General features: G+C 48.4%; 5 protein-coding genes across 5 annotated transcripts; 3 read left to right on the top strand and 2 right to left on the bottom strand.

Annotated features, from left to right (window-relative positions):
* Window positions 1-2096: 2096 nt before the first annotated feature.
* Window positions 2097-3125, bottom strand: F5147DRAFT_584557 (uncharacterized protein; the record flags this gene model as incomplete). The annotated part of the gene is made up of 1 exon (XM_041431797.1): window positions 2097-3125. One exon carries the CDS (start codon window positions 3123-3125, stop codon window positions 2097-2099), a length of 1029 nt encoding a protein of 342 aa, XP_041287842.1.
* A 1732-nt stretch (window positions 3126-4857) lies between these two features.
* On the top strand, window positions 4858-6420 carry F5147DRAFT_778639 (uncharacterized protein; the record flags this gene model as incomplete). Its single annotated transcript, XM_041442156.1, has 4 exons — window positions 4858-5186; window positions 5368-5467; window positions 5517-6317; window positions 6379-6420. 4 exons carry the CDS (start codon window positions 4858-4860, stop codon window positions 6418-6420), a joined length of 1272 nt encoding a protein of 423 aa, XP_041287841.1.
* A 2238-nt stretch (window positions 6421-8658) lies between these two features.
* On the top strand, window positions 8659-10436 carry F5147DRAFT_399752 (uncharacterized protein). Its single transcript, XM_041429607.1, has 14 exons — window positions 8659-8720; window positions 8773-8962; window positions 9011-9028; window positions 9079-9104; window positions 9157-9182; window positions 9231-9268; window positions 9329-9353; window positions 9404-9415; window positions 9480-9495; window positions 9547-9687; window positions 9742-9801; window positions 9851-9878; window positions 9932-9989; window positions 10043-10436. The coding sequence occupies exons 2-14, from the start codon at window positions 8840-8842 to the stop codon at window positions 10339-10341; spliced, it is 870 nt and encodes a 289-aa protein (XP_041287840.1). The 5' UTR covers window positions 8659-8720; window positions 8773-8839; the 3' UTR covers window positions 10342-10436.
* Window positions 10437-11052: 616 nt separating this feature from the next.
* On the top strand, window positions 11053-13104 carry F5147DRAFT_840168 (uncharacterized protein; the record flags this gene model as incomplete). Its single annotated transcript, XM_041444276.1, has 6 exons — window positions 11053-11281; window positions 11334-11688; window positions 11741-11755; window positions 11814-11929; window positions 11984-12765; window positions 12816-13104. 6 exons carry the CDS (start codon window positions 11053-11055, stop codon window positions 12978-12980), a joined length of 1662 nt encoding a protein of 553 aa, XP_041287839.1. The 3' UTR covers window positions 12981-13104.
* A 12360-nt stretch (window positions 13105-25464) lies between these two features.
* Window positions 25465-25907, bottom strand: F5147DRAFT_584608 (uncharacterized protein; the record flags this gene model as incomplete). The annotated part of the gene is made up of 2 exons (XM_041431800.1): window positions 25465-25715; window positions 25763-25907. Coding segments are annotated over 2 exons (396 nt in total), but the record flags the coding sequence as incomplete, so codon positions are not given.
* Between the last annotated feature and the right edge of the window lie 14 nt (window positions 25908-25921).

The raw sequence follows: 25921 nt of genomic DNA, 5'->3' as shown, positions 1-25921 counted from the left end.
CTCGAGCGTAATGTTCTCGAATCCAAAGGATTAGGCGCGGTCCCAGCACAAATAATTGCATGAGCGAAAAAATACTGGCAGCACCAGCATAAATCGGAGGTCCTAGGGAATTTGGGTCCTATAGAAACGATGAACAGCGATCCATATATAGAGGTCAGAGAAAGTTCGGCATACCGGCGTTGAGAACGCAGGAGACAAATAACTTAGCTCAAGGCAAGAAGCAGCAACAAAACTAGTACGCATGAAATTTCAATCGAAGAAAAAGAGAGCACATTCGCATTATCAGCTCACCTTGCAAAGTAAGCCACGTGGGATTTCATTAATACCGCTAAACCGTCCTCGATGACATCTCTGCCCGAACGCCGTCGCAGTTCACGAAAGTGTTTTACAGCAACCCAGGCTGTAAGACATACTGCGACGACCTCCCATGCGGTCATGAGTATCCAAGTCACGGTATACATAAGTGTACTATCTCCCCTCTGGAAGACGACCTTACACCGATAGGTGCAAGAAAGAATGAGCTCCTCTTGCAATCGTCAATGAGCCTTGTGCAGCGGTATTTAATACATGAATGAGCTCACCCCCTGACAAATGGCTCGTTGCTATTACGGCGAAAGCGCAGTAGATGATGATGACAGCCAGGAAGGTAATAATGAGAAATATCATGACCTTTCTGGATCCCTGATATACAGCACGTAACCGAACGACCATGATGACTTGCGTGATGTTTCAGTCAAATTGACACGATTAAGACATTGGAGCTGCATAGCTCACCGCCTATTATTACAGTTGCGACGACGTTTACCCAATTTTGTATGATGGACACGATAAGACCTCGAATGCAGTCAGTGATCAGCCTCAGAGGATTACGCGCTCGATATAAACTCACAGCTGTGGTGGTTATTATATTGGACTAACAAACTAATCAAGGATCTCACTCACCCCTAAATGAATGCGCAGTTTAGTGGATGGGAACGGCAGGAATATAGCAGAATACTCACTGTACCCGTCATCGAAATTGTCGGAGCATTGTCTGTATGCCACCGGTCAGAAGAAACAAACATCGTGTAAGCGATGAGCCATACACATTATGTTGATGCTGAGTGTGAGAGACGGATTGATTAGCACAATACAGTCGTTTAGCTTTCCAGACATACACAACAAATACAATTCCAAAATAGCGCACCTAGGATATCTTCAAGTTAGCACAAATTGTTGGTCATATTATGATGCAAGTTACACACACTAAGATACAGAAGGGTCATCAGCGACCATCGTTGCCTCTGTGAATAAATCATATATGTGAATTAGCTTTTCGGATTGGGATTCTGCTCACCCAGACGAGTTCGATCTATCATACTATTCTCAGCAGCGTGACTGCGCCAGTAATAGTATCAACCCACCTCTTGTCCAAACGTCAGCGCTGGCAACACCGTCAGAACACTAGTGATTCTATAGCATGATGTTGCTCACCCCAATCATATATCACCCCAGCAGAAGAAGCAACTGCGAAACCACAGGCAAGGTTAGATTGACACATCACCATCATCATACAGTTGGCTCTCCACAAACCTGCAAAATAACTATAGATGAGAGCTACGTTGATCATTTGAGACTCAGATCATACTACTGTTCGAGGATGGATGTGAGGCACGGCAGACTTGGTGGTTTTGTGCTGGATACATCCAGCCCATTTATATGTGGTTGAAATGAGCACTATCATGATTCGATGATGTCGGCAGTGACGAATATTTAAAGACTGGTCACTAGTGGCTAACAATTGATTGTTTCAAGTGTTGATACCTATTTTTGAGACGAAGTTCTTATTGTGAGTTGCAAATGAAGGTTCCATCAGTGAATCCACGTAGTCCATTGATCTAGGCATCAGGCGCAGTGTTTGAAGTTCCAGTGGCAGGCCATTGGCTGGTCAGAAAAGAAGACATGGCGGTTGCCACCGCCATGAACATGGCTATGGCCTTTTCTCATCACGTAACAGATAACCGCTTGCCAGATTGCGGATATAATGGAGCGCGCACATGGCGTCGACACCATATATATTGGAAATCGCTCCGTATGTAGAATACCCCTAGTCCACTTCATAACATGCAGACCCAAATTTTCTCCCACCCATAACCAAGACCACTATACCAGCGTAATTTAGAGAGGGACAACCGTAAATGGGTACCATCAGATCGAATAGCCTCCTCTCCAGGACTAGATATAGTCTCAGTCCCAGTAAACGCATCTATTGTATTAGGAATGCCGTTTTGGGCCTTCAGCACGGTTGCGGGAAACGCCAGCAACTCCATATGCATATCAACTCCCCTATTGCTCAGCCCACTCACACTGACGGGAGCTTGGGTACGCGGGTACGGTAGTGTGACAATTTGAAGGCTCTTGAACGAAGCCAATGGAGCAGTCTTCATCCAATCAGGCAGGCGATAGTCCTGAGATGAAATCAGCGGCTGGGGGGACGTGTAGTCGCGGTATACGTATGTGATGCTTGAGAGGCGACAAATCGAAGCAAGGAAAGCAGACCCTTGGGGAGTGTCTGTGAGGCTGTTCCACTTTGTGCGGTGGATGGGGTTCCCAACTGTTAGGGACAGTGTTTGAGTCTTCCAGGGAGGCCGGGAATGCTCTTCGTTGACAGGTGTGGCTGGACGGGACTTCCATGCGTGTTCTAGACATTCTATAAGAAGGTCCACACTTTTCCAACTGAGGGCAAGTGATGGCGCAGCGAACATCACCGGAGTGAGAAGGCTGATGGCATGTGAACGCTCAGACGCAGGTGTGAAATTGTCATCTGGGGGTCCAATCCACATCTTGCGCACGCGTGATGCGTAGTTACATTGAAACGCGCTGTTTGCCTTCTTGTATGCTTCTTGTATAAGCAGGGCTTGCACGAACGCTGTCACGTTTCGAGATTTCGGTAGTAGTATAGTGTGCAGGAGTTCGGGAAGCGCCGCGCGCCTGAAAATTTTGGAGACGAGACAGAGATTAAGTGCGGATGAATATGGACTTATGCGATCATATCTTTCATCTTGGTCAAAGGTGGGTTGCGCGGCATATATAACGACGATGTGGACAAGCTCTATGGGAAGGTCAGCAAAGCAAAAATGAGCCATGACGGGCGAGCAAGATGTGAAGCTGGTTTGAAGAAGCCCTGCCTTTAATACTCGCCTCATTTATTGTAGCGTCATACACAGCAGTGTAGGCACATTGTGGGTGAGACCATGCGCTGTGGCCTGGTGGTCTATAGCAGCGTCCTTGTTCCTTGTAGGTTGCACAATGTGCTCGGGCCCTGTGAAACTTCAAGGTTTCATAGTAATGATGCAAAGGTAGCACGAACCATAGAAGTATTCTTACTTCTGACCAAACTCGAAGCACGTCCACAATCTCATTCAGCTCCTGTGGTGCGGCAGAACCTCCATAGCACATGATTCATTGCCGAGTTTGAGTTTCTCCTGAGCGAATTCAACTGTTTTTGAGCGATACGGATCCTGCGATTGAACGTATCAAACATTTAGTATTGCAGGCCTGATGGCCGTCAGCTTGAATATAACCAAATCTCCCTGATCCATGAATAGTACCGTGACCGATCACTCCTCCACCTCTCGTAGTTCCACGTAAAATGCCTTGTTCATTTCTCGAACCATGCTACACAATTGATCAGGTCAACAATGGTCTGAGAACGAATATTAATTCCCCCAACAAAACTATTTCGTTCACCTCTTCCAGTTGTGCGTGCCGCTAGATTAGGATGAGTTGCAATGACGAGAAGAGACGCCGGCAATGAAGAGGTAAGGCACTGATGCGGGTGTGTAGAGAGAAGTAGGTGGAACAGTCACTCAAGAAGCTGATGTAGATTACAAATGCTTTCAAGATTGGCAATTTGAGAAGATCGAAATTTCGAAAACGTCGTAGTACGGATGCAGAGGAAAGGACAACCGGTTCCAGGATGCAGACTTCACCCGATTTTGTTGGCTTCCTTTAACCTTCTGACGGTCCATTTGAGGATTTGAAGCCGAGAACCCGTTGCGGTTCAATATGGTTGGTTGACCTACGGTTCAAAAGTCTTGCAGTCAGCTGACTCAGCTCGATATGTGCCATATATGCACATATTAGTACCTTGCTACGCCAGTCCACATGCATAACTTTGGCCAAAAGGATGTGCGGGAAGCGGGACGCAACCTTGCGTCTATAGAGCTATTACAATTAACATTCTTTCTATTCTCCAGTGCTACCAACTTTCATCCTGGCCACCCTGGCATGCTATGATGCTGACCATCTGAGTCTCACACCAGCTTCGACTCGGATGTATCCCTAGTTTGATGCGCAGGAAGGCTTCCTGCGAAATCTGGGGGGTGTCATGCGGAAATCATGCGCTGGCAGTGACAGAAGCAGGAAGCAGGAAGAAGGAGGGTTAAGGCACTTGATGACATTCTAAAATTACGACCTGCATTAACATATTATTATTACGTAGCGAGCGCTCTTCGAGACGGTTTATATGTAAAACATTGTCACATTCGATTGCCTGGCCATAGAGTCACCACATCAAGGCGACCTCGCGCCGCATCATCGAATTATTATCATCACTGTGTGACCAACTCAAATGCATCGTCCCATTAGACGTCCAAGCCGGCGCCGGGACTCGTTGATTTTACTGCCGAGCGAGGCCATCCGTCGAATTTTGTCAAACCTAGATTGGAGAGCTTTATTGAGGCTAAAACTCGTAGGGTTTTCTGAGACTGTATCTACCTCAGTACTTACACCTACTGTTAGGTATGCAAATTTCTCTGCTCGGTGGTGGACGAAAGTCCTTCTGCCCAATATACCATTGAGTTAGCTGTATGCGGCATGGAGGATGGTGCACGAACACAACTCACTGCCGCATCAAAACTTGCATTACTCAAGGAGCGCAATGCCTCCTGGGAGGCATTGCAATGGGCAGAGTCACAAGACTTAACACTGCCCCAGGGGGACAATATGGCCTGGGAATTGTGTGCAGGCGTGTATGCACAGTTTAGTGTGTCGGGCGCTAGTACTATGCGTCTGTATCGACTCCCTTCGCAGTGCCGCAACATTCCAGCCAGTTCATGGAGGATACCCTTACTTAGCGACACCAAGGACTTTACAATGGATCCCGCCCAAGATCTCCTGGTGCTTGTTGAGAAACCTATCCTGATGTATGTTTCTTTCCTGGCGCATGTTCTCTGATTCTGAAACAAGTCTATAGTCCGGCCCACAATAATACAAAGTCTTATATACGGATTCGGATACACTCACGATCCCTCACCACTGGACATAGACATCCATCTGCGGTCGAAGTCATTGATCATCATCTGACAAACTTGAAATGGATCTTAGCATCCAAACATGCAACGAGTTCCTCGCCATCTTATTTATTGTTAAAAACAATACTTCAGAGCTCGTTGTCTGGAAGTGGAAGAAAGGCGAACTGGTACTGGTGAGTCAAGATGAAGCTGAGTCTGTTGTTATTCTGATATCTATTCTAGAGATCCTCTAGTCGCAAAATTACCACCTTCGCCTTCCTCACACCTCACCTTCTGTTAGTGGGAACGGTGATGGACGAGACTGGAGTCACGGAGCCTCGACTTTTCGTTCTGGACATATCAAAACCTTCCACCAACAAGGTTGCCCTCACCGATTATGTTTGCGTTTTTGGATTCCCATCTTTTGACTTTGTGGTTAGTCCTATGAGGATCGTAATTTGCTCTGACCCATCGCCCGAATGGAAGCCTAACCCAGAGGCACATGTTCCCTTCTCCATAGCACGTGGACAACGACTCTTCCTCATTACCACTTGGGTTAAAGAGAACCAGGAAACCGTCTCATATGACCTATTCGTACCAGCAAACATATTGTTATCTTCTGTCATGGCCCTTACTCCACAGACTCGTCGACGTGTTATCAACTGGAACGAGTGGGGTCCCACAGGTACCCGCTTTTTGAAGTCCCCACCTCACTCTCATGTCTGGACCGGATACGTGTTTGGAAGCAGATTTATTTCACTCGTAACATCACCCAAAGCCACTGCAGGTCGACACTCGCAGACCTTACAAATCTGGGATTTCAACCAACTTGCATTGAAGCGAGCCGCAGCGTTGGGCTTTGAGAAGGAAAATATGCGTCTTGTAAACGACACAACAGTCGTAAAGGACAAGATGTTCGTTGAGAGGGTCCGTACGAGCCTTCCTTACTCAATTACCACTCGCACACTTCCTCCTCCTCGCTCCCCCGGAGAACCGACATTCACTGATGCAATGTGCGGCGAAGATAGTATTTTACTTCTAAAGGTGAGTCTCCTAACTTCATTTCGTATTTTTCACTGACCTTTTTTCTTTCTTTTCATTGTAGTATGACCTTCATCACCGTCATCTTCGCATTCTGACATTCTAGATTGCTAGAGAATGGTTCGACAGATTTTGAACAATTTTTCTTGAGCGCCTGCCACCAGTAGCCGTAGAATTGATGTATCAGTCCTCATGATAGCGCAACAAAAAGTTGTACATTAATGTGGTCATTCTGCGCAGTGAGGTGACTTACAGCACTTATCAGATGTATCGGAGTGGCAGCGCTGCCATTTACACAGTAAGGATTGAGGCTCTCTACACCCACTGACTGGTTTGAAAGTCTGGCCTTAAGTTTCATGTGGGTGCAAGCTGCTTGAAGCTGCAGAGTCGCACCAAGGGCATGGCATTCGATCTTAGTCGCTTATCGACAGAGGTTGATGATAGAGTGCGACATGAAATGGGAGTTGGAATAGGTCAAGTCGGAGAAGCACTACTTCAGTTCAACGATGTAATTAGAGATCACGATAGGGATGGATGTCTCAGAGGGGACGACATACGGCGTTGATTGAGGAGTCGATTGCGACGATGTCTAAGCTGTAACTTCGTTTGAAATCAAAAGGGTTTAGGTGGTGATGATGAAACAATCAAGCAACATAGATATCACAGGATGCTTGAGATAGAATGGACGGTTGATTGCGACTGTATTCAAAGTCGATAGATGGCTCGTGGTTGAACTTTGCAGTTGAGTTGAAAAGATAAGCGGGCGCTTGTCTGGCTGCAGGTCCGACCTGGAAGGCACGAGGCTGTTGCACAGGACGTTTAGGGTAAGTACTAAACTAAAATTCGACTTGGAGAATGTCAAAGTTGGATTCCAGACCTATGGACGCGTACCGTCAATCATGTATTGTGTACCAATACAAATAGTACTCCAAGAAAGGATGCTGTCATATAAATGGAGGAAACAACCAAATGAAAAAAAAGACAAAGGATGGTGTAATATCTACTCATCATCACTTGGCGTCAGGCAATCATCATAGCTGATCACTTGTTTGCGACCAGCACTCCGAGCTCTGCCTCGCTGCGGTCGTCCATAGGCGTCAGCCTTTGAGATGCGATTCTATTGAGTATAATACGAATTGGTGCATGTAAAAGTAGGGAATTATCTCAGTTTTTTGTCCATACTCCACGACAAACACGTTGCGACACTCACCGTATGAAATACCTTCCAGCACCGCCAACGTTAAAGTGTCCATATCCGAAGGGATGCCAGCCTTGGCGGGGAGATGGTGTGTGCATCGAATGTTATATAAGTGATTGCATTGGGTGCAAGTCTGCAGGGTGACCGAGGTGGGACTCGATCTAGTGGTGACATCAGAGCATGGAGAGTCGAGACACATATGGGAGCATACTGAAGAAGAATAAAACGGCAACTATAGTACTACTTCCTGAACTTCCCGGGTGTTGCCGAAATTCTTCTGTTGTGGCTAAATATACTGAGAAGCAGACTCGGACTCCACGGACCACGACACAACAATTGCAATCTCTTGTCTCCTGAGACTCTCCTGCATGTATACCTCTCTTGTCTACCTGCACCACCCAGTACATCTCTTCGCCCTCAATCTTCCAGCACCTGCCACCACTAGCTGTAGAATTGATGTATCACTTCTTATCATGATAGCGCAACAAAAAAGTTGTACACATTAATGTGGTCATTCTGCAGTGAGGTGACTTACAGCACTTATCAGATGTTTCGGAGTGACAACACTGCCATTTACACAGTGAGAATTAAGGTTCTCTACACACCCACTGACTGGTTTGAAGTCTGGCCTCAAGTTTCATGTGGGTACAAGGAGCTTGAAGCTGCAGGGTCGCACCAAGGGCATGACATTCGTGACCAGTGATCCGATACAGTGGTAAGTTCTCCGGTACGACTATCATCACACGAGGAACACTTGCCTGAACTTGAACTTATCCACCTTAGAATCTTATCTCGTCCCGCTTGTCGTGGTGCTAGAAGCTCTGATGTGTCATTTTTCAGATACTGCTGCGTCACGAGTGCCAATTCTATGGGAAGTTTTGCCATCTGCATGGTGAGCTCCCGAGTTATTCCCCGAGCGATATTTACATACTGTGTTGCCAGCGAAATTGAATCTGGCAATCCATAATCATGTTGTCTTCCTCAACGCAAGGCCTCGTCACACAAGTTGAGCTCGGGAGCACGTATGGAGCACTTTTCATTGGGGCCATTATTGCAGCCATGTGAGTGGAGTTCGAACTATCCGCTTGCTTTTCGGACGAAACTGACACCGCCTGTGTCTCATCAGTCTTTTTGGTTTGACCAACGTTCAAGCTTTCATCTACTTTAAGACGCATAGGGACACAGGCAGAACATTCTTTAAGCTGGTCGTTCGTCCATGCTGCCTTCTTTCCAGTTCTGTCTTTCACGCTATATCAACAGGTCCTCTTATTGTGGCAAGTCTTCCTTCGAGTTTGGCTTGTCGAGCGCATGACAGTCATGCCACACCATGAACTTTTACAAGATACTTGATGCTTTTCACCTGATCTTTATCGTTCATTGCATCTATTATTATTTAGTGACCCACTTCGCGAACATTGGTGCACTCACAGAAATTGTATGGAGTTTTAAAGTGAGTTTTTTATGTAGCTTCTGTTATCATATTGATAAACTCGTGCAGCTTCAGATAATATTTGACGTAGGTCGTGTTTCCTGAACTTTGATCCGCCTCAAGTACGCACCCCACAGGTCCCCATCATCCATGGGGTACAACTGTAAGTATGATGTGCAGTATCACATACAATGTAATACTTCCTCATTTTATAGCCTGTATGCTCATCGTATATGGACAGGTATTTGTCCTCTTATCTATGGAGTGGATACACAATTTATGAACCTAGTCAGCAAGGGCCGATCAAGAGTTCTCCCGATTATAGCGGTGGGCTTTTTATAGACGTTCACGTCTTCATTTTGGAATTTGATGATGTTGCACTATTAGGGCATATTCGCGGTCCTAAGTTCAAGTGAGTGTATCGCCCTGAAATATTTCTCAATCGTGAATTATGCCATTCAGGTTTATCCATCCGTAAGAGTTCAAAATTGCTCTTGTTGGCTCGTCATTTCTACTTTGAATGTTAACCCGATGATAGCCCTTCTTTGGGCGCTGTGAGTAGAACAGTGGACTCTCTTACTCCACGAAGTGTTGATTGCGAGTAGATTTCAGTGTCACCTGTTCTCTGACTTGATTAGAGTCGAATGGGCGACATACATGGCCTTGACCGTGATTAGTTGTGGTGATGTCCTTAATACATCATTACTGTGCTATCTCCTCGCTACCTCACGTACAGGGTTCTCTATGTAAGGGCCGGGCCGTTCGCGGTCGGAATCTGATAAGCCAACGCAGCGTCTTAGCACCGATTCTTCTATACAAAAACTCATGGGTTTAATCATCGAAACTGGCTGTCTTACAAGGTGATTCTCCTTACAGCCTGTTCCGTCTCTTAACTCATATTTCGTGCAGTGTGTGTTCGGTGACAGCCATCATTACAGTGAGGTCCCAGTTACTGTACTGTCCCCTCACGGCTCTGAGAGTCACCTACAGTGTGCAGTGATGCCGAAGAACTACATCTTTCTCAGTTTTGAATGTTTATTGGCTAAATGTAAGATCAAAACATTATCCGAGGATCGTGCTGACTAATGATATGGTGTTAAGTACATGTCAACTCGTTCATCGCACTCCTGAACTCGCGATACTACCTGCAGGCCAACAGAGATAGTACCGTTTCCTCCAAATCCAATGTCAGACACAGCGTCTACCTCTCGGAGCGGTACTTTCCCTCGTCACAAGACGAGAGACTCAAAGGAGAACATTTTAATCATGCAGATGATGAAGTAACAGTGCATCCCGCTCGACCTGTCCAAGCTGGTAGTTGTGTTAGTGTCGATGAGACGGAAGCCACAGCGTCTACTTGCGGTGATATTGGAAAGAAATTATATCTCGAATTCGTATGATGGGATCGATCGATTGTTACCCGCTTATTCTTACCTATACCATGTATTGCTGTTCCGAGAACACGTTGAACCAAATCAGTGAGCAGGTACTATGGCTCGGTTTGTAGATCTGAAACTTAAAGCAGCCCATCAATACAACAAGGGACCAGTACTATAGTAGTGCCATCAAGATAAGATAATGGTCACGGAACCACAATGCAACTTGAGGGACCAAGTTGGACTCGCTATCTGGTGGTCTCATCAATGTAGCACGCAGCAGGCTTGGAGTAGTACCATCAAAAATTTACCTAATACTAAGGACACTCAGGCCTAGGCTAACCCGGACATCATCCGATGGCCGGATGATAATTTTGCAACTCCGAATCCGGGTCGGATATCATAATCAATTACTTCCTTCAAGGCTTAGTCTGACAGCGGTAGCTAATACGTACCTGCTGCGCCCAGCTCCGTGCAACCTGGACAAAATTCAGGAAATAATATTGCGTCTATTTTCCCTCATTATTCCTATCGTTGAAGATCTGATGCTGCTGGAACACATGTGTCTTCAATCATAGAAGAATGCATTAATGAACTTTGAAAACTGCGCACCACCTCAACCGCTATTAAATTTACCGATCAGTTTCAACTGGAAGGAGATCAAACCGGATGTCACGGAAGATGTAGCGCCCCGTATATAACTAAGGTTACGAAGGTCCTTGGCCCTTTGTCGGAATGCTGTCTACAAGGAAAGCCGTTTGGCTTTTTCTCGCCTTTGAACGGGTTCTGACTGCACAGATACCTTTGTCGAGCCATCCGCCTCTATCCTTCTACCCGGGGCCCGAAAATGATCTTGGACAGTGGGACCTTGATGAAGGACCTGCGGTGAACGCGACAGGACATCTAGTGTTCGAAACGGTCAATTCTCTGCTTCAAAACTGGCCAAATACACGTCATCGTATTGGTATGTCTGAAAATACTGAACACCACGCAGATTCATCATTTATGTCTTGCAGGTCATACAATAGTCACAGGGATCATTCCCGTGGGCACTCTTCTCTACCATGGAGCTGCTGGTCCCCATTTACCGACTGCTTTGGATTGGGTGGCTGTAGAGCCAGACCACTCCATACTTTTCTGCGAAGGGTCAATCGAAAAAGGATGCTGGCACCTCACTCTTACAGTCACTCGGCCAATGAAAGTGCTCTATTTTGATGGAAACAGCGGTGCGAAACTCCTCGAGGGCACCATGGACACCCAAGATCTCGTGGCATGGTCGGAAATGAAACCGGAGTGGGTGAAAAATGAAGAGCAGCGCATAAAGGATCTGTGTAAATGGGGTGAGAAATATGGGGTGAATGGCTTTGTGAGGTTCGTTGGATGTTAAGATGCGTCAATGCCGATGCTGATTTGCGAATCATAGGATGCAAATGAATTTGTGCGAACTCATATGCATATGTAGTTCTTTGGGACTTTTTTGTTAACAACAGTCATAGTGAGATCATGATCTGCAACTTCACCTCTCACATGGAGGTCGCTTCGTTCCTAAATCTCGAAAGCACTCGCCTCAGCAGAGGCACAAATCCGGAGCTACCTGAGGACCCCAATACTAGTGAGCGACCATGTCCATATTTTGACGTAGGTCTAATTTATTCTCGGACATAAGTGCATCGCGCTGTAGAAGTAACGCATTCTTCTTCATGGCACGATCATTATCCAGGAGAAACCCGAATCATACTTGATTTTTCTGGGCTCGTCTCTTTCTACGATACCGCTCTTGTTCCATCCTTGGTGCCGCGCCGTGTAGGCGTGGAGCGGTGGGATCATCGAGTAGCAGGAATATCATCGGAGGATATAGAACGTGTCCGAGACAGGCTAGCTCAAGCGTTAGCACGACCACCTGTCGCAACCAGCGGCATTGACTGGAAAACGGTCTTGCAGGTGGTGGTTGATAGATATGCCAGCCGCCTAGAGATTACGCACCACCTTTTGAACCTGACGTTGGACGATGGGTCAATCTTTAACCACGCACAGCAAATTCAGAGACAACTGCGTACCGTGCTTCTGCCCTACACGGTGTTTGCAGCTTTACCTCCCAACAACTCTGTCGCTGTCAACGCCACAAATTCGTGGGCTGTCCCAGTTTTTCGAGAATGTGCTACGTCGCACACGGCCTCCATAGTGCCTCACGGAACGTCACTGATGCCCTCCGAACGCTTGCTCCTGCAGGCGGTGCGGGAAACCACGCATGAAATATGCCGCGTCGCCACGAAGATGTGGGCTTTTGGAATGACTCTTGGAGTCGACCCCCTTTATCCTTCGGAACTACGCCCTGAAACCGATCACATACGTACTCTCATGGGCGAATGGAAGGAGGATGTGACACAGTTACTCTCCTGGTTGGATTGGAGCGTGTGGGTCAAGTGCCGACCGGCCTGTGGTTTCGAGGTAACAAAGTCAAGTTACTTATTTGCGAAATGACTGACCTGGTCGTGCAGGAGATGTGCTACTTGCCTACTTGGCCCATAGGGTTTTTCCCGACTCCCGGCGCACCACCTGAAGCTGAATGGGACAATGCTTCCTTATGGCCAGACCCAAACGACGGGGAATGGAGAAGACCGCAGCCGAAGTGCATCAGACGGCTGGAGCCCTATGGTTTTTAGGATATATGATTGACATGCACTATTGCTAACATATAGACGTCTTTTGTACGTAGTCTGACTTGTAAAATAATTGCTTTGAAGTTTAGGCGCGCGGCGCGCGTGACGTATGTACTTTGAAGAAGGCCATGGTTTGAACGTTTTGACGTGTTGGCTCTTTGTGTTTTGCAAGTGAAGTTCTAAGATACTGATTCAAACACAAGAACATCCCCTCATTTGTCCGCCAACTCAACATGTATGGCTTTCACAAAATTCCTCATCTCCATGACGCGGCCATACCAACGACCTCAAGTCCTCTAACTGACATCTTTGACAGGAAGCCATCGCTACTTGTGAGAGGCATAACAAACACCAGGACGCCATTTATCTCAACGCGAACCCTAGTTGATGGCACCCGACATACAGCACACCTTCAAAAGTGTGAAATTATATTCTATCCTACGGGAAGATATACTTCAGACGAACTTTTGTTCTCGTACAACCTCCTTGTAGGCCAGCCTGTATCATGAGCGCTGAGCAATGTCCTGAACTTTATGAATCATTTATACAGCGAAGAAACAAATGACATGTTAGACTCATACCAACGCTATCATTCTGGGCGATCCCCTGCAAACTTGGGTGCCCCTCTGCTTGTAGGTGCGTTCCTCCAAGGGTATAAGTCAATACCCTAGTTTATGCCGATAGAGTCTGGATGGTGGACACGGATATCAAGTGAAGCATACTGTCTGAGTCATTCCCGTCTAAAGACAGCAAGAATAAAACGCACCGAGTAGGCTAGTACCAGCCACTAGGCAACACAACTCTATCAATTTCCTCGGAGAAGCCGCTGATTCGGTGCATGCTGTGCATTTATAAAGCTCTCTAGCTTCGCCTGGCGCACCCGCGAGGTCAGACAACAGCACCTGCTCGACTCAATTGGGCTGAAGATAGAATGCGGACCCCATTAGCTCGAGCGAGGGCCTATCGATGTGTGACAAGCGTGTAAACGCATCGTCCATTTATTGAAACCACGCTACACATGGATCAGTTCAACGATAGTCTGAGAATGAATATCAATCATACCCCCCAACAAAATCATCTCGTTTGCCTCTTCCAGTTGCGCGCGCCGCCAGATCGGGGTTGATGAAATCTTGGACTATCCAATCCGTACTTCAACAGACTCTATATTTGTTTTCGACTCACTGAAATACTCAGCGGGTTGACGATACTACTTGACGACAAGAATTGAGTACCAAGGGGAGGTCCCGGTCAAGCGTGGAAAGAATTAGCCAAGTTGATTTGATGATTCAGGGAAGAGCGGTCCAATGGCTTCTTTCACAGGTTCTCTGATGGTTGAGCGTTACATGGATCTAGATTTGGTAAAGAAACCAGGGCTAACATAGAAATTCTACTTCGAGGCAAGGACGCCCATGGTACACAGCTATGGGTTGGTGTGGCGTTCGTTGAACGTTCACACGAGAAAGAGTCGATTGGTTTGAATCGTCTTAAGGTTCGAACAGGATAACTGTCCTAACTAAATGTTATTCAAAAGGGGGGATGAAAATCAACTACCCTAACAGTAGATATACGTCGGTTTATATACTGTAGGGAAAGAACTCTATGGAATAAGACAGAATGAGTGAATATGAGTATCTAAAGAGACTGATGAAAGTAAATATCGGTTGCCAACATCAATGCGTAGATGTTGGCTTTTTTAACGAGCGTTACATACACCCTCCAGGTCCTCTAAACGAGGGGACCTTTCTTCAGGTGATGCGAGTTCCTTTAGTTCTCTCGCGTCGGTCCAAGGGACGCAAAGGCAGCTGAGAGAAGAACCAAGGTAAGAACATTTACTATCAATATACTAATAAGGATGAGTCTACCGAAAACGTCTTCGGTGGTGACATCAGGCATCCGTGAGGCCTGTTCGAGGTCGAGCTGCTCAGCAGCTGCGATAATCTCCTCTACGTCAGGTCCAGGATCTGCCGTTGGCGCAGTACGAGCGGGAGTAGGGGCTAAGATGGTAGCAGCGTTGGTGGTCACGTCGGCGATGACCTGGGCAGCGGTGGTAGGTCTAGGACGGTGGTTATGGGCTGGTCGCTCACGAGGAGGGTAGGCAGGACGGGTATAGTGAGGAGGTGGACCAGACGCAGAGGTGCGGTGGTCTAGGGTGAGGTTGCGGCTGCGGTGAGCATGGCGTCGGAACTCACGAGCCCGCTCAGCCCGGAGCTCAAGGTCGAAAGCATGGGACTCCTTTCGAGTAGCTAGCTCTTTAGCCTGGGCCTCAGCCCTGAAGAAACGCGTGAATGCTCCTAGAGCATCAGCGTCTTCGTTGGGTCTTCGTGGAGGAGGGTGACGCCCTCCACGTCCCCTTCGTCCCCTTCCAGGACGGCCCCTGCCTGTCCGAGTGGACTGGTGAGTTGGGGCATGTTCTCCAGGCTCGCGACGTGCCGGTGAGACGTCGACGAGCATCGCATCATGCGAAATGGGAGGAGGAGTGGTTGACATGGGGGAGGATTCACGATGTGGGTTGAAGTGCTGAGTGCCCGTTAAATAAGGATCAGGAAACTCGCTTAGGGAGGTTTGGCTGGCGAGATCAGTCAACATTAAGTCTGTGATGCCGGATACAGTATCTCGGGCCCTCGAGAAAGCTTCCGTGACGCAAATGGGGATAGAGCTTGAGGAGGTCGAAATTTTCCTCGGTAAGTGAGATATGCCAGGGACACCCAGTGCTTCCAAGTACTGGGATAGAGCCTCCAGGCGCGACACCTGATGGTGGGGAAACCACGCACGGTCGCCAGTGGAATACTCTACTTCGAAAAGGGCATCAGCGCCAGAACCCTGGTGGTTCACGATTTTGGCGACGGACCATTCTTCAAGGTGCCCTATGTCAGAGACTTGGGCTAGCTGACGACCAGGGAATCTACGATTGTCGTTAGGGATATGTGGACGGAGGAGGTGTGCATGGAAGGCCGGGTGAAGTCCCCGTTGTTTAAGTTGGGCTGGGAGGTCGAGTAAGAACGAGTTGTTCTTGTAGTCCTCGAGTATATGATACGGTCCGATATATTTCGGAGCAAGTTTGCGAGCTCGACCTTTAGGGAGCGAGAGGTTTTCAGTCGACACGTACACTAGATCACCCTTGACGAATGGGGACTCAACTCTTTTCCGATTGGCGGTTGCGGTGCTTTTGGCACGTGCAGCAATTATCGCGTCGTGAGCGCCCATGATCGCATCCTTCATTCGTTGCGTGAATACTCGTACCCCTGGGAACTCCGAGTTCATGTTCCAGATCATTGGTGGAGGTAGCCTACCGTAGTTTAGTACAAATGGGGGGTACTTGGTGGTGTCTGAGCACGCCGAGTTGATCGCAAACTCGATGGCCGGTAGTTTAATCGCCCAGTCCTTTTGCGAGGGGGACACGATCTGTCGAAGCATCTGCGTGATGGTTCGGTTAGCACGCTCAGTCGCGCCATCCGACTGGGGGTGGAAAGAGGTGGACATACGTAGCTGAACGCCTGTAAGTTGGTGGAGGCGCTGCCAGAAGGTACTAGTGAATAAGGTATCACGGTCACTGACAATATTTGATGGCATACCGTGGTGCTTGTAGACTAGGTGAAACATCACCTCTGCGACGTCTTTAGCTCGGTAAGTCTGCTTGGTCGCGGCTAAGTGTACCATGGACGTTAGGTGGTCTATTGTGACCATAATCATATCAAACACGCCTTGGAGCGTCCTGGATTCAGGTAGCGGCCCTACGAAATCTACGCCGATGGTTTCCCAGGGACGAGACGGGACTTCTAGTGTTTCTAGTAGGCCATATGGTTGGTGGTTGGGCGTCTTAGATACTTGGCACGTAGGACAGGACTTACAGAAGTCTTGGACGTCATTTGCCATGCTCCTCCACCATACACTGTCGCGAAGATACAGAAGCGTCTTAGACGGGCCTAAGTGAGCGAGGATTGAGTGAGCGTGGGAGATGATGATTTCGCGCACGCGCCTTACACCGATCTTAATGTCTGGGATACATAGAATACGTTTGCCGTTATTTCTAAGGAATATCCTTCCATTGCTCACTTCAAAGTTCTTAAAGGTCCCAGGGCTCTCAACGACTTTGGCAAAGAACGGATCGTCATGGTATTGATTCACGATCGAGTTGCTGATGTCGATGTCCGGGTCTCCTAGAGATATGATCTCAGGCAAGGTGGGAGTGAGTTCGGCGTTTGAGACATTGGTGAGGTGTGCGGGCATTTGGGGGATGTTTGGCTGCGCAGGTTGTAGGTCCTTATTTGCGCAGTTGACGTCGCTTACATCAGCATTTGTGACAGTTTGGCTATGAGTTGCGTCATGTAGATTCTGGATTGTCGTGACGTCTGTGCTTATGTCATCGGGTCTGTTCTGTAATTGTCCAGACCGTCCTGCTTCTCTGCTTACATCATGTTGTAGGCTCTTGTTTACTTGTAAGGTGCGTCTTTCTTTGTCCTTATTGCTAATTGTCTTTGTCTGTTCGCCAGTCACCTTTCCGCCCTCCAGTGATTCTGAGGGGTTTCTACCCAATCTCAGGGTCACTTTCCTAATTCTGGTGACAGGTGAGTCCCCACTTGCGCATGTGGGAGCTAATTTTCCTTCACTTTGCAGTGTTCCACCACGGCTGCTGATATCCCGGTCTACCGAGTCGTCGGTGATATCCCGGTCTACCGAGTTGCTGGCCTGCTGTCTGGGCAGAGCGGTTGCCGTCCATGAGGGTACCCTTTTTAAGGGATCTCATGTCGTTTGCCGGTTTAAGCGATCTCATGTCGTTTGCCGGTTTGAGGGACCTCATGTCGTGTCTGGTGAGTGTATCTCTGGGATGCTTACCCTTACTGACGCCCTGGTCGTCCGGTAGCTTGGATACGACAGACGAGTTTGTCAGGACGTGTTGAGGAACGCCTCTGTCCGGTGGAGTCAGTTATAACCTGCTGAGGAACACCTCTGCCTTGGGGATGTTCCATAACCTGCTGAGGAACACCTCTGTCTTGGGGGTTCTCCAAGACTTGTTGAGGTACGCCTCTTTCCTTCAGGTTTGTCATAACCTGCTGAGGAACACCTTTGCTTTGAGATGTGGTTATGACTTGCTGAGGAACACCTCTGCCTTGAGGTGCGGGCATGACTTGTTGTGGCACACCTCTGTCTTCTGGGTTTGGCAAGGCCTGCTGAGGAACACCTCTGCCCTGGCTACTTGGTTTCCTTTGGTGAGTTGGTTTGGCGCGCTTGTGGTCAGGTTGGGTTTCACTGAGGCCACTGACTATCTTTTCTGCCAGCCGTGCGGATCGTCTGTTCTCGGTCGCACCCAGGAAGAGGGGTGTCCCAGTATATACCGGAGCCGTGACGAAGTTCAGGAGAAGTGTTCTGGGTGCGTCTTCCTCCTCTACAATTACAAACTCACTTTGGGCTCTGACAGTACCCTTAGGCTCATTACTGTACATACGCGACAGCGCGTCTGCAAGAGTGTTGTCTGCTCCTGGTAAGTATTTTATTTGGAAATCAAATTCGCTCAACGCCTCTAACCACCGGGCTTGTCTAGGAGATAGCTTGTGTTGGGTGGTAATCCACTCCAAGCCCTTATGGTCCGTGAAAATGCGGAACTGGACGCCAATTAGTAAGTGACGAAATCGCTTCAGTGACTCCACGATCGCTAACAGTTCCTGTTCATGGACTGGGTAGTTCTGTTGAGCGGAATGGAACTTCCCGGACCAGAACGCAATGACGTCGGCTTGCTGGACCGGGTCGCCTTGCGAGAGCATGCCACTTGCTCCAGTAAAGGAGGCATCAGTCACGAGATTGACTGGGGATGTGCCGTTGAGGGCGCTAGGTAAGTCAAGTGCTTTTCGCCTCGTATCTCGGTGAGCGTTGACGCACGCTCGTACTAGGTCGAAGGCACGTTGATCCGTTGGAGTCCATTCCCAACGGGTAGTGTGCGCCGCTACTTTCGAGAGGTGCTGCATGTGCACCCGTATGCCCTCACAGCCAGCAGCAAGATATCCGACAGAACCGAATGAACTGCATCAAGAGCTCCTTGGAGGTAGGTGTCTTCCAGTTGATAATTTTGTCTACCTTATGCGGATCCAGGCGTATCCCTTGGTTGTCTATGACGTGCCCCAGAATGGTGAGCTCGTTCTTAAAAAACTGCAGCTTATGTTCACTTAAGTAGAAATGATTCTCTCTCAGGGTGTCGATGACAGTCTTTACATGTCGGACGTGGTCTTCGGCTGAGTCTGAGTATATGACGATATCGTCCAGGTATACATCCATGAAGACGCCGATGTAAGGACCAAAGATATGGTTCATTAGTGACTGGTAAGTGGCTCCAGCGTTGCAATCACCGATTTGCATGACATGGCTAATCATCGTGCCATCGGGCAGTTGCAAATAGGGACTTGGGAACATCTTCTGGTACGATTCGAATTTGTTCATATGCGTCCTTCCCATCAAGTAGGGAACGATACGCGTGGGACGAGACATTCCGCAAGATCGTATCGATATCAGGGAGTGGAGACGCCAGTTTTCGGGTGCTTTTGTTGCGCTGTCTCGTGTCAAGGACAGTGCGTAGTCTGAGCTCTCCATCCTTAGTTGCCTTCTTCATCATGATCATAGGTACCGCGTTAGTCCCACTGAAGAATTCCCAACGACCCGTGCGGATATAGTCATCTCGCTTGTTACGCCAAAGGGGGCGCAAGGCTTCTGGGCATTTGGACTGCCTCCAAGCGTAGGCGTGGCCTTCGTCGACAAGAGGAATGACGTGATTGATTGCTCGAAGTGGAGGTAATGGTGTGTCTACAGCTTCTTTGCAAATATCACGTGAATATTGACGAAGTTCTTCAATGTAGGTCTTTATTTCCTCTGAGGACACGTCAATGCCTCGCAGTTCAAGAACTTGCGTCTGCGCGCCGCGGATGGGTAAAGGCTCGATACTACGTATCTTGATTTCAGGAGGATTAAAACCTAACAGTACTTGGTGTTGAAATAGGAACGGCATCCCTAGGATGACGTCGTATGATTCAAGGTTCGCGATGTCGAAGGTGCGTGGACACTTGATGTCCTGGTACTCAAGTTCGGCAATTGTCGTGGCTTTCACAGAACTTCTGGAGCCTGAGACGGCTAGTTGGAGGGGGATGGGCTTCTCTAACAGTGCGTATTTCAATTTTAATTGGTCTACGATGGTACTTGAAACGAAATCGGTCAGGGACCCAGAATCGAGTAACGCTCGACACGGTTTTCCGTTTAGTAGGACTACCACTACTAGGGATTTCGGCAAGAGCCTTGATGTGGTCTTCGGTCTAGCTGCTTGTCGCTGGAGGGTGCGAAGATCAGGGTAAGTCTGGTTTCGTCCGTGAAGCCATCCCGCAGAATAACTCACCAGAAGTTTTAGGTTCGTCGTCATCGTCACTGGATTCGCATGTCAACAGGCCAGGGACATCATCGTCAGAGTCTTCACTCTCAGAGTTGGAGAAGTCACTACTTCCCCATTCCGAGGTCACCCAGGAGGAGCTTTCTGAGTCACTGCAGTCAGTAGTGTCACACTCAAGACTGTCCACAGTGCTTCTGATCCCGGACCGTTCGAGGGACTCCCTGGTCCTAACAAGGTGCTCTTGATTGTAGAGCTTTAAAATGGTTAGCCATTCTACGATGTCAAACGACGGGTTGCTCAATTGTGAGTAATAGATAATATACTCATCTTGGTTGTGCTTATCGCTTAAAAGGTAAGTCTCCTTGTCTCCCCAGGTCGTTAGACTAAACCGGTCTTGTCTGAAGGGACTGCAGATTGGGTCAACGAGTTCATCCGAGAGTAGCGGGACGGCCAGTCTGAGCTTAGCCAATGCACGGTGAGTTACTACCAGATGTTTAGCATGTTCTAACTTCTCAAGTTGGCTTAGATCTTCGATCATGTTGACGGCAAAGCCGTAGAGTCCCTGGGCAGTTCCTTCTGCGATGGCCGCAGTTCGGATATCCGCGGAGGTCACTCCTACAGCGTTCGAGCGAAGGGAGTTAGTCTTTGGTTGCTGGTAAGGAGGTAGACGGTGACGCTTGGGACAGTCTTTGGCGAGGTGACCAGTTTGTTCGCATTCGAAGCACTGATTAAGTTCCCTTAGTTTACAGATGGTCTCAGAGCTCTTAGCATTGCGAGGAAGGTGCTCACGGCCAATTGATTTGTTCCCTGGACGTCTAGAACTCTTATTACCTTGGTGAGTCCTAGCTGATGATGAACTATTGTGGTTGACAGCGTTTGCAGCAAGAGATTGTGTCCGGGGACGATGGTCTCTTCGACTACTGCGGCGATCACGACGTTGAGTCCGGGACTCGTGGTCAGCGGCTCCAGCGGCCAATGTGGGGTTTAGGGCAATGAGGACGTTGGGGTCTTTTAAGTTTTCAAGGAACGCTCGTTCGGTGCATAAGGCTTTCCTCTCGATCGTGTCCATACTAACGGTGTTAGGGTCGTAACCCTTATCTACTAACGAAGCCTTGATATACGGCTTACAGTTCATCCAGAACTGGCGTACGAGTTCCCTCTCGTCAACGTCACCTGTTGTATCGGCGATGTTTCGGAGGCGTCGTATGTAGTCCTGCACTCCTTGTTTCCCGTCCTGACGACATTCTAGGAACTTCTGACGCTGCATCATCCTGAAGTCCGTTGGGAAGGAATAATCGAACAATTGTTCGAAGAAATCGGTAAGCGTATATTTCTTTTTAAGATCAAGGACATCGCGCTCATAGAATCGATAGGCGTTGCCTCCCAGGTACTTTCCTATCATGCTTATAGTTTGTTTAGTGGAGAGTCTCGCTCTGTCTCGCCAGTCTCGTACTTCGCGAACCCATTTCTTAAAAGTGGACGCGTTAGCTTCTCCGTTGTAAGTGAATGGTGGTTCGTGCTTCAAGAAGCCTTGCTGATATTTTAGTAGGTTCAAATTTGACCTATGCTTACGACGGGCTTTTCGTTTGAGGCACTTGGTATCTTCAGAGTCACTGCTGTGGTCCGACTCTGGCTCCATCTGCAGTAGCTTCGCGTTGAGGTTGTCGGAGGATTCCTCCTCTGAGGCTGCACCGGTCATGAACGTGGTTGATGTCCTCGATTTCCCTCTGTCTTTGCGTAACTGATTATTACGCGTAAGTGTCTTCAATCTCTTCTTGTCCTTACTGATGTGCCTTGTTTCTTCGTCAGAGGATTCAGTGGATGACCGGTCGTCGTCGGGACCAGGTCCCGATGGCGAATCTGACGAGTCTGGGTCGCTAGGGTCACCACCAACTATAGCTCGTTTGACCGAGCTTTTGTCTGGGAGGAGGGAAGACGCCCTCCAGAACCTGGTGTTCTCTTTGACAGGTCTATCAGTAGGCTCTCTTATGCTTGGTGGGTCATCGTTTATCACCGTTGCGTGACGTCGCTCATTCACGTTCGCAGCGTTCTCTAATGGGGGGGCTGGCGCTGGAGGTGCGCTGTCTGGGGGTGGATCTGGAAGAGGCACGTGTTGTGCCTCTCGGATCAGCTTCTGCGCCATCTCCTCCCTGGTCTGTGCCTCGATGACCAACCTCTCGAGCTCCTTGACACGGTCAAGTAAGTCGTCGACTTCTTCACACTTTTGCGTGTAATCTTCCTTGGCAGATTTTCGGAATCCTTTCAGGGCGAAGTTTTGGATCCTAATTGATCCTGCCCGGTTTTCGTCGTCCCACAGACGACGGAGAGATTCATCGGACTCGTTCTCCCCGGGCCGATTCAACTCTGCCATCTCCTCATCAAAATCTGTCCAGTCGCGCAGGTGGTCCGTGAGCGACCTGAGTTTAGGTTGGTTGTTTTCTTTACTTTTCTCAAAGCTATCCTTACTGATTTCGGGTTTACTTTCACTAGCCGTTGGACTGGGCTTAAGTGCGGGGAACTCAGGTACATTTCCTAGCTCGTCGTCATCGGTTACCTCTGACCAATCGAAGACTGCTTGCAGACGCGGTACATTATCACTATCGGGCGACGTGAAGGTGCGTAATCGCCCAATTATAGGGCCACCAGTAGGTAACTCGCTGACTGGTGCTACAGGACCCTCATCATTATGTGTGATACGGGTGGTGGCGGCTCCTGCGTTGACCAGCAACGGGGCACTGCTCTGGGCGGGGCTGCTCGCAGCGTCCTTCGCCTGGGTGGACTCCGTGTCCACCTCGTTCAGATCGCGTGGACCGAACCTGGAGGGAAGCTCAGCCATTGGGCTGTCATTCCCATCGTCTCCAGAAACAGGGTTACTGTTTCGAGACCTCGCGCCGTCTTGCTCGTGGGCACGGCCATCAACGCTCACGTTCCTCGAGGAACGTGGGGAGGCAATTTCTAGTGCACTAGTCGACATTACTTTTTCTTTTGACGATATCGTTGGGGTGGGGGAGAGTTTTTGTGTTAACAAGAGTCGAAGTTTTTGGAGGGTGATCAAGCCTCTTAGACAACGACTATAGCGGAATAGATTTTAGATTTAAAGGCAGTTAAAAATATGTGGCGTTCGTTGAACGTTCACACGAGAAAGAGTCGATTGGTTTGAATCGTCTTAAGGTTCGAACAGGATAACTGTCCTAACTAAATGTTATTCAAAAGGGGGGATGAAAATCAACTACCCTAACAGTAGATATACGTCGGTTTATATACTGTAGGGAAAGAACTCTATGGAATAAGACAGAATGAGTGAATATGAGTATCTAACACATACTTCAGTCATAGCCCTATGTAGAAGTGGTGCCCCGGATGTGCCAAATGGCCCTAGAATGGGTACCAGCCTGCACCGGCCTATACATGCACATTGGTGCCGGCCAAGGGTGTTAAGGTGGTACTGGCCAACCACTGAAGTGGGGCTGCCTATACGTGAAGGCTGACCACAGGTGTAGGGGTGGTACTGGCCGACCACTACATATACATGTACATTGGTGCTGACCACAGGTGTGGGAGTGGTACTGGCCGACCACTGCCTACACATGTATATTGGTGCTGGCCAGAGGTGTGGGAGTAGTACTGGCCGACCACTGCCTACACATGTATATTGGTGCTGGCCAGAGGTGTGGGAGTGGTACTGGCCGACCACTGCCTACACATGTATATTGGTGCTGGCCAGAGGTGTGAATGTGGTACTGGCCGACCACTGCATATACATGTACATTGGTGCTAACCACAGGTGTGGGAGTAGTACTAGCTGACCACAGCCCATAGATGTACATTGGTGCTGGCCAGAGGTGTGGGAGTGGTACCGGCCGACCACTGCCTACACATGTATATTGGTGCTGGCCAGAGGTGTGGGACTGGTACTGGCCGACCATTCAAGTGAGGCTCCCTATACACACACATCAGTATCAGCCAACACCTTAGGACATGGAAAATAGAGTTGGCCTGACTAAGTCCAAGTCATGTAGAGGCAGGCAGTTCAACAACTTAAGGCATCAGAAAAACTTAACATTGTTGAAGAACCTTATGGTACTTGGCCAAGTCTTTCCAAGACTTGCACTAACACACTCAAGTCCAGCAAGATATTTGACTTATACCAGTTTGTCAGTATCAGTAGAAAGGCTAAGTATACAAATATATTTAAGTTTTTCATGTCCTATGTGGTCTGGAGCATCATGGTCAAACACAAGTATCTAAAACAATTCAGGAATGATAAGGAAAGTGTAGGTTTCCTGATGGCATTGATAATAGAGTCGGCCGGATCAGGTCCAGGCTGTGTATGGCCTGGCCGGCCGACACCTTAGATATTGATAATAGAGTCGGCCGGATCAAGTCCAGGCTGTGTATGGCCTGGCCGGCCGACACCTCAGGCAGTGATAATAGAGTCGGCCGGATCAGGTCCAGGCTGTGTACAGGAAGGCAGGCCGACACCTCAGACGTGGACAATAGAGTCGGCCGGATCAGAACTAGGTTATGTATGGCCTGGCCAGCCGACACCTCAGACAGTGATAATAGAGTCGGCTGTATCAGGTCCAAGCTGTGTACAGGAAGGCAGGCCGACACCTCAGACGTGGACAAGAGAGTCGGCCGGATCAGAACTAGGTCATGTATGGCCCGGCCGGCCGACACCTCAGACAGTGATAATAGAGTCGGCCAGATCAGGTCCAGGCTGTGTACAGGAAGGCCGGCCGACCCCTTAGACATTGACAATAGAGTCGGCCGGATCATGACCAGGTCGTGTATGGCCAGGCCGGCCGACACCTCAGACAGTGATAATAGAGTCGGCCGGATCATGTCCAGGCTTTATACAGGAAGGCAGGCTAATACCTTAGGTATATATTGAACATAGACTTCTGCATATCTAATTGATGGGATTTTTGATAGACACAAACCTAGTATTATCAAGAAAGATGTTGGTTTTAGTACTATCCCTTTAGAGCTAGTTCATTCAAATTGCAATATCTGCAAGTATAAATGGGCCAGCTCTACAGTATGATGTAGGCAGGGTTCCTGACCATCATAACAATCATTTTTTGGCTAGATAAGTCTTTGATATTATAATAGCCAAGACTGTTAAGTGACTACAATCAACTTGTCTTTGAATGAATTTTCAGCATCCAATGCAAATCTTCCCCACAAGAGCACCTGTCGATGTGCATAAGCTTGATGACCGGGCTTTGTAGCTTGTTGGTATCTTTGGTCCCATTCTCCCATCCTGTATTTAAACCAACTCACTGTCCAACCCATTTCGTGTTGGACCAATCTCAACTCTTCCTCCCACCTTTGCCATCTAGCCTTAGCTTTCAACCAATTTACCCTGTAGACTAATACAGGTCACTTGCAGAACATAGACATATTAGATATGACTTACATTCATCCATCCACACATCTTCCTTCAAATCATGACCGTTGTTGACTCTCCAAAACCAAGCCAGTCTGTCTGATCCCTGCCCATATCTGTTCTCTTCAGTCACTTCCTTGTCAACACTGAGCTGGTGTAGCTGAATGTCTTGATAGATCGTCGTCAGAG

This window comes from Suillus discolor (genome assembly GCF_016758755.1).
Source record: "Suillus discolor strain FC423 chromosome Unknown F5147scaffold_74, whole genome shotgun sequence".
Classification (NCBI taxonomy): domain Eukaryota; kingdom Fungi; phylum Basidiomycota; class Agaricomycetes; order Boletales; family Suillaceae; genus Suillus; species Suillus discolor.
Note: the sequence above shows the minus strand (reverse complement) of the source record. Positions and strands in the feature narration are given on the sequence as shown.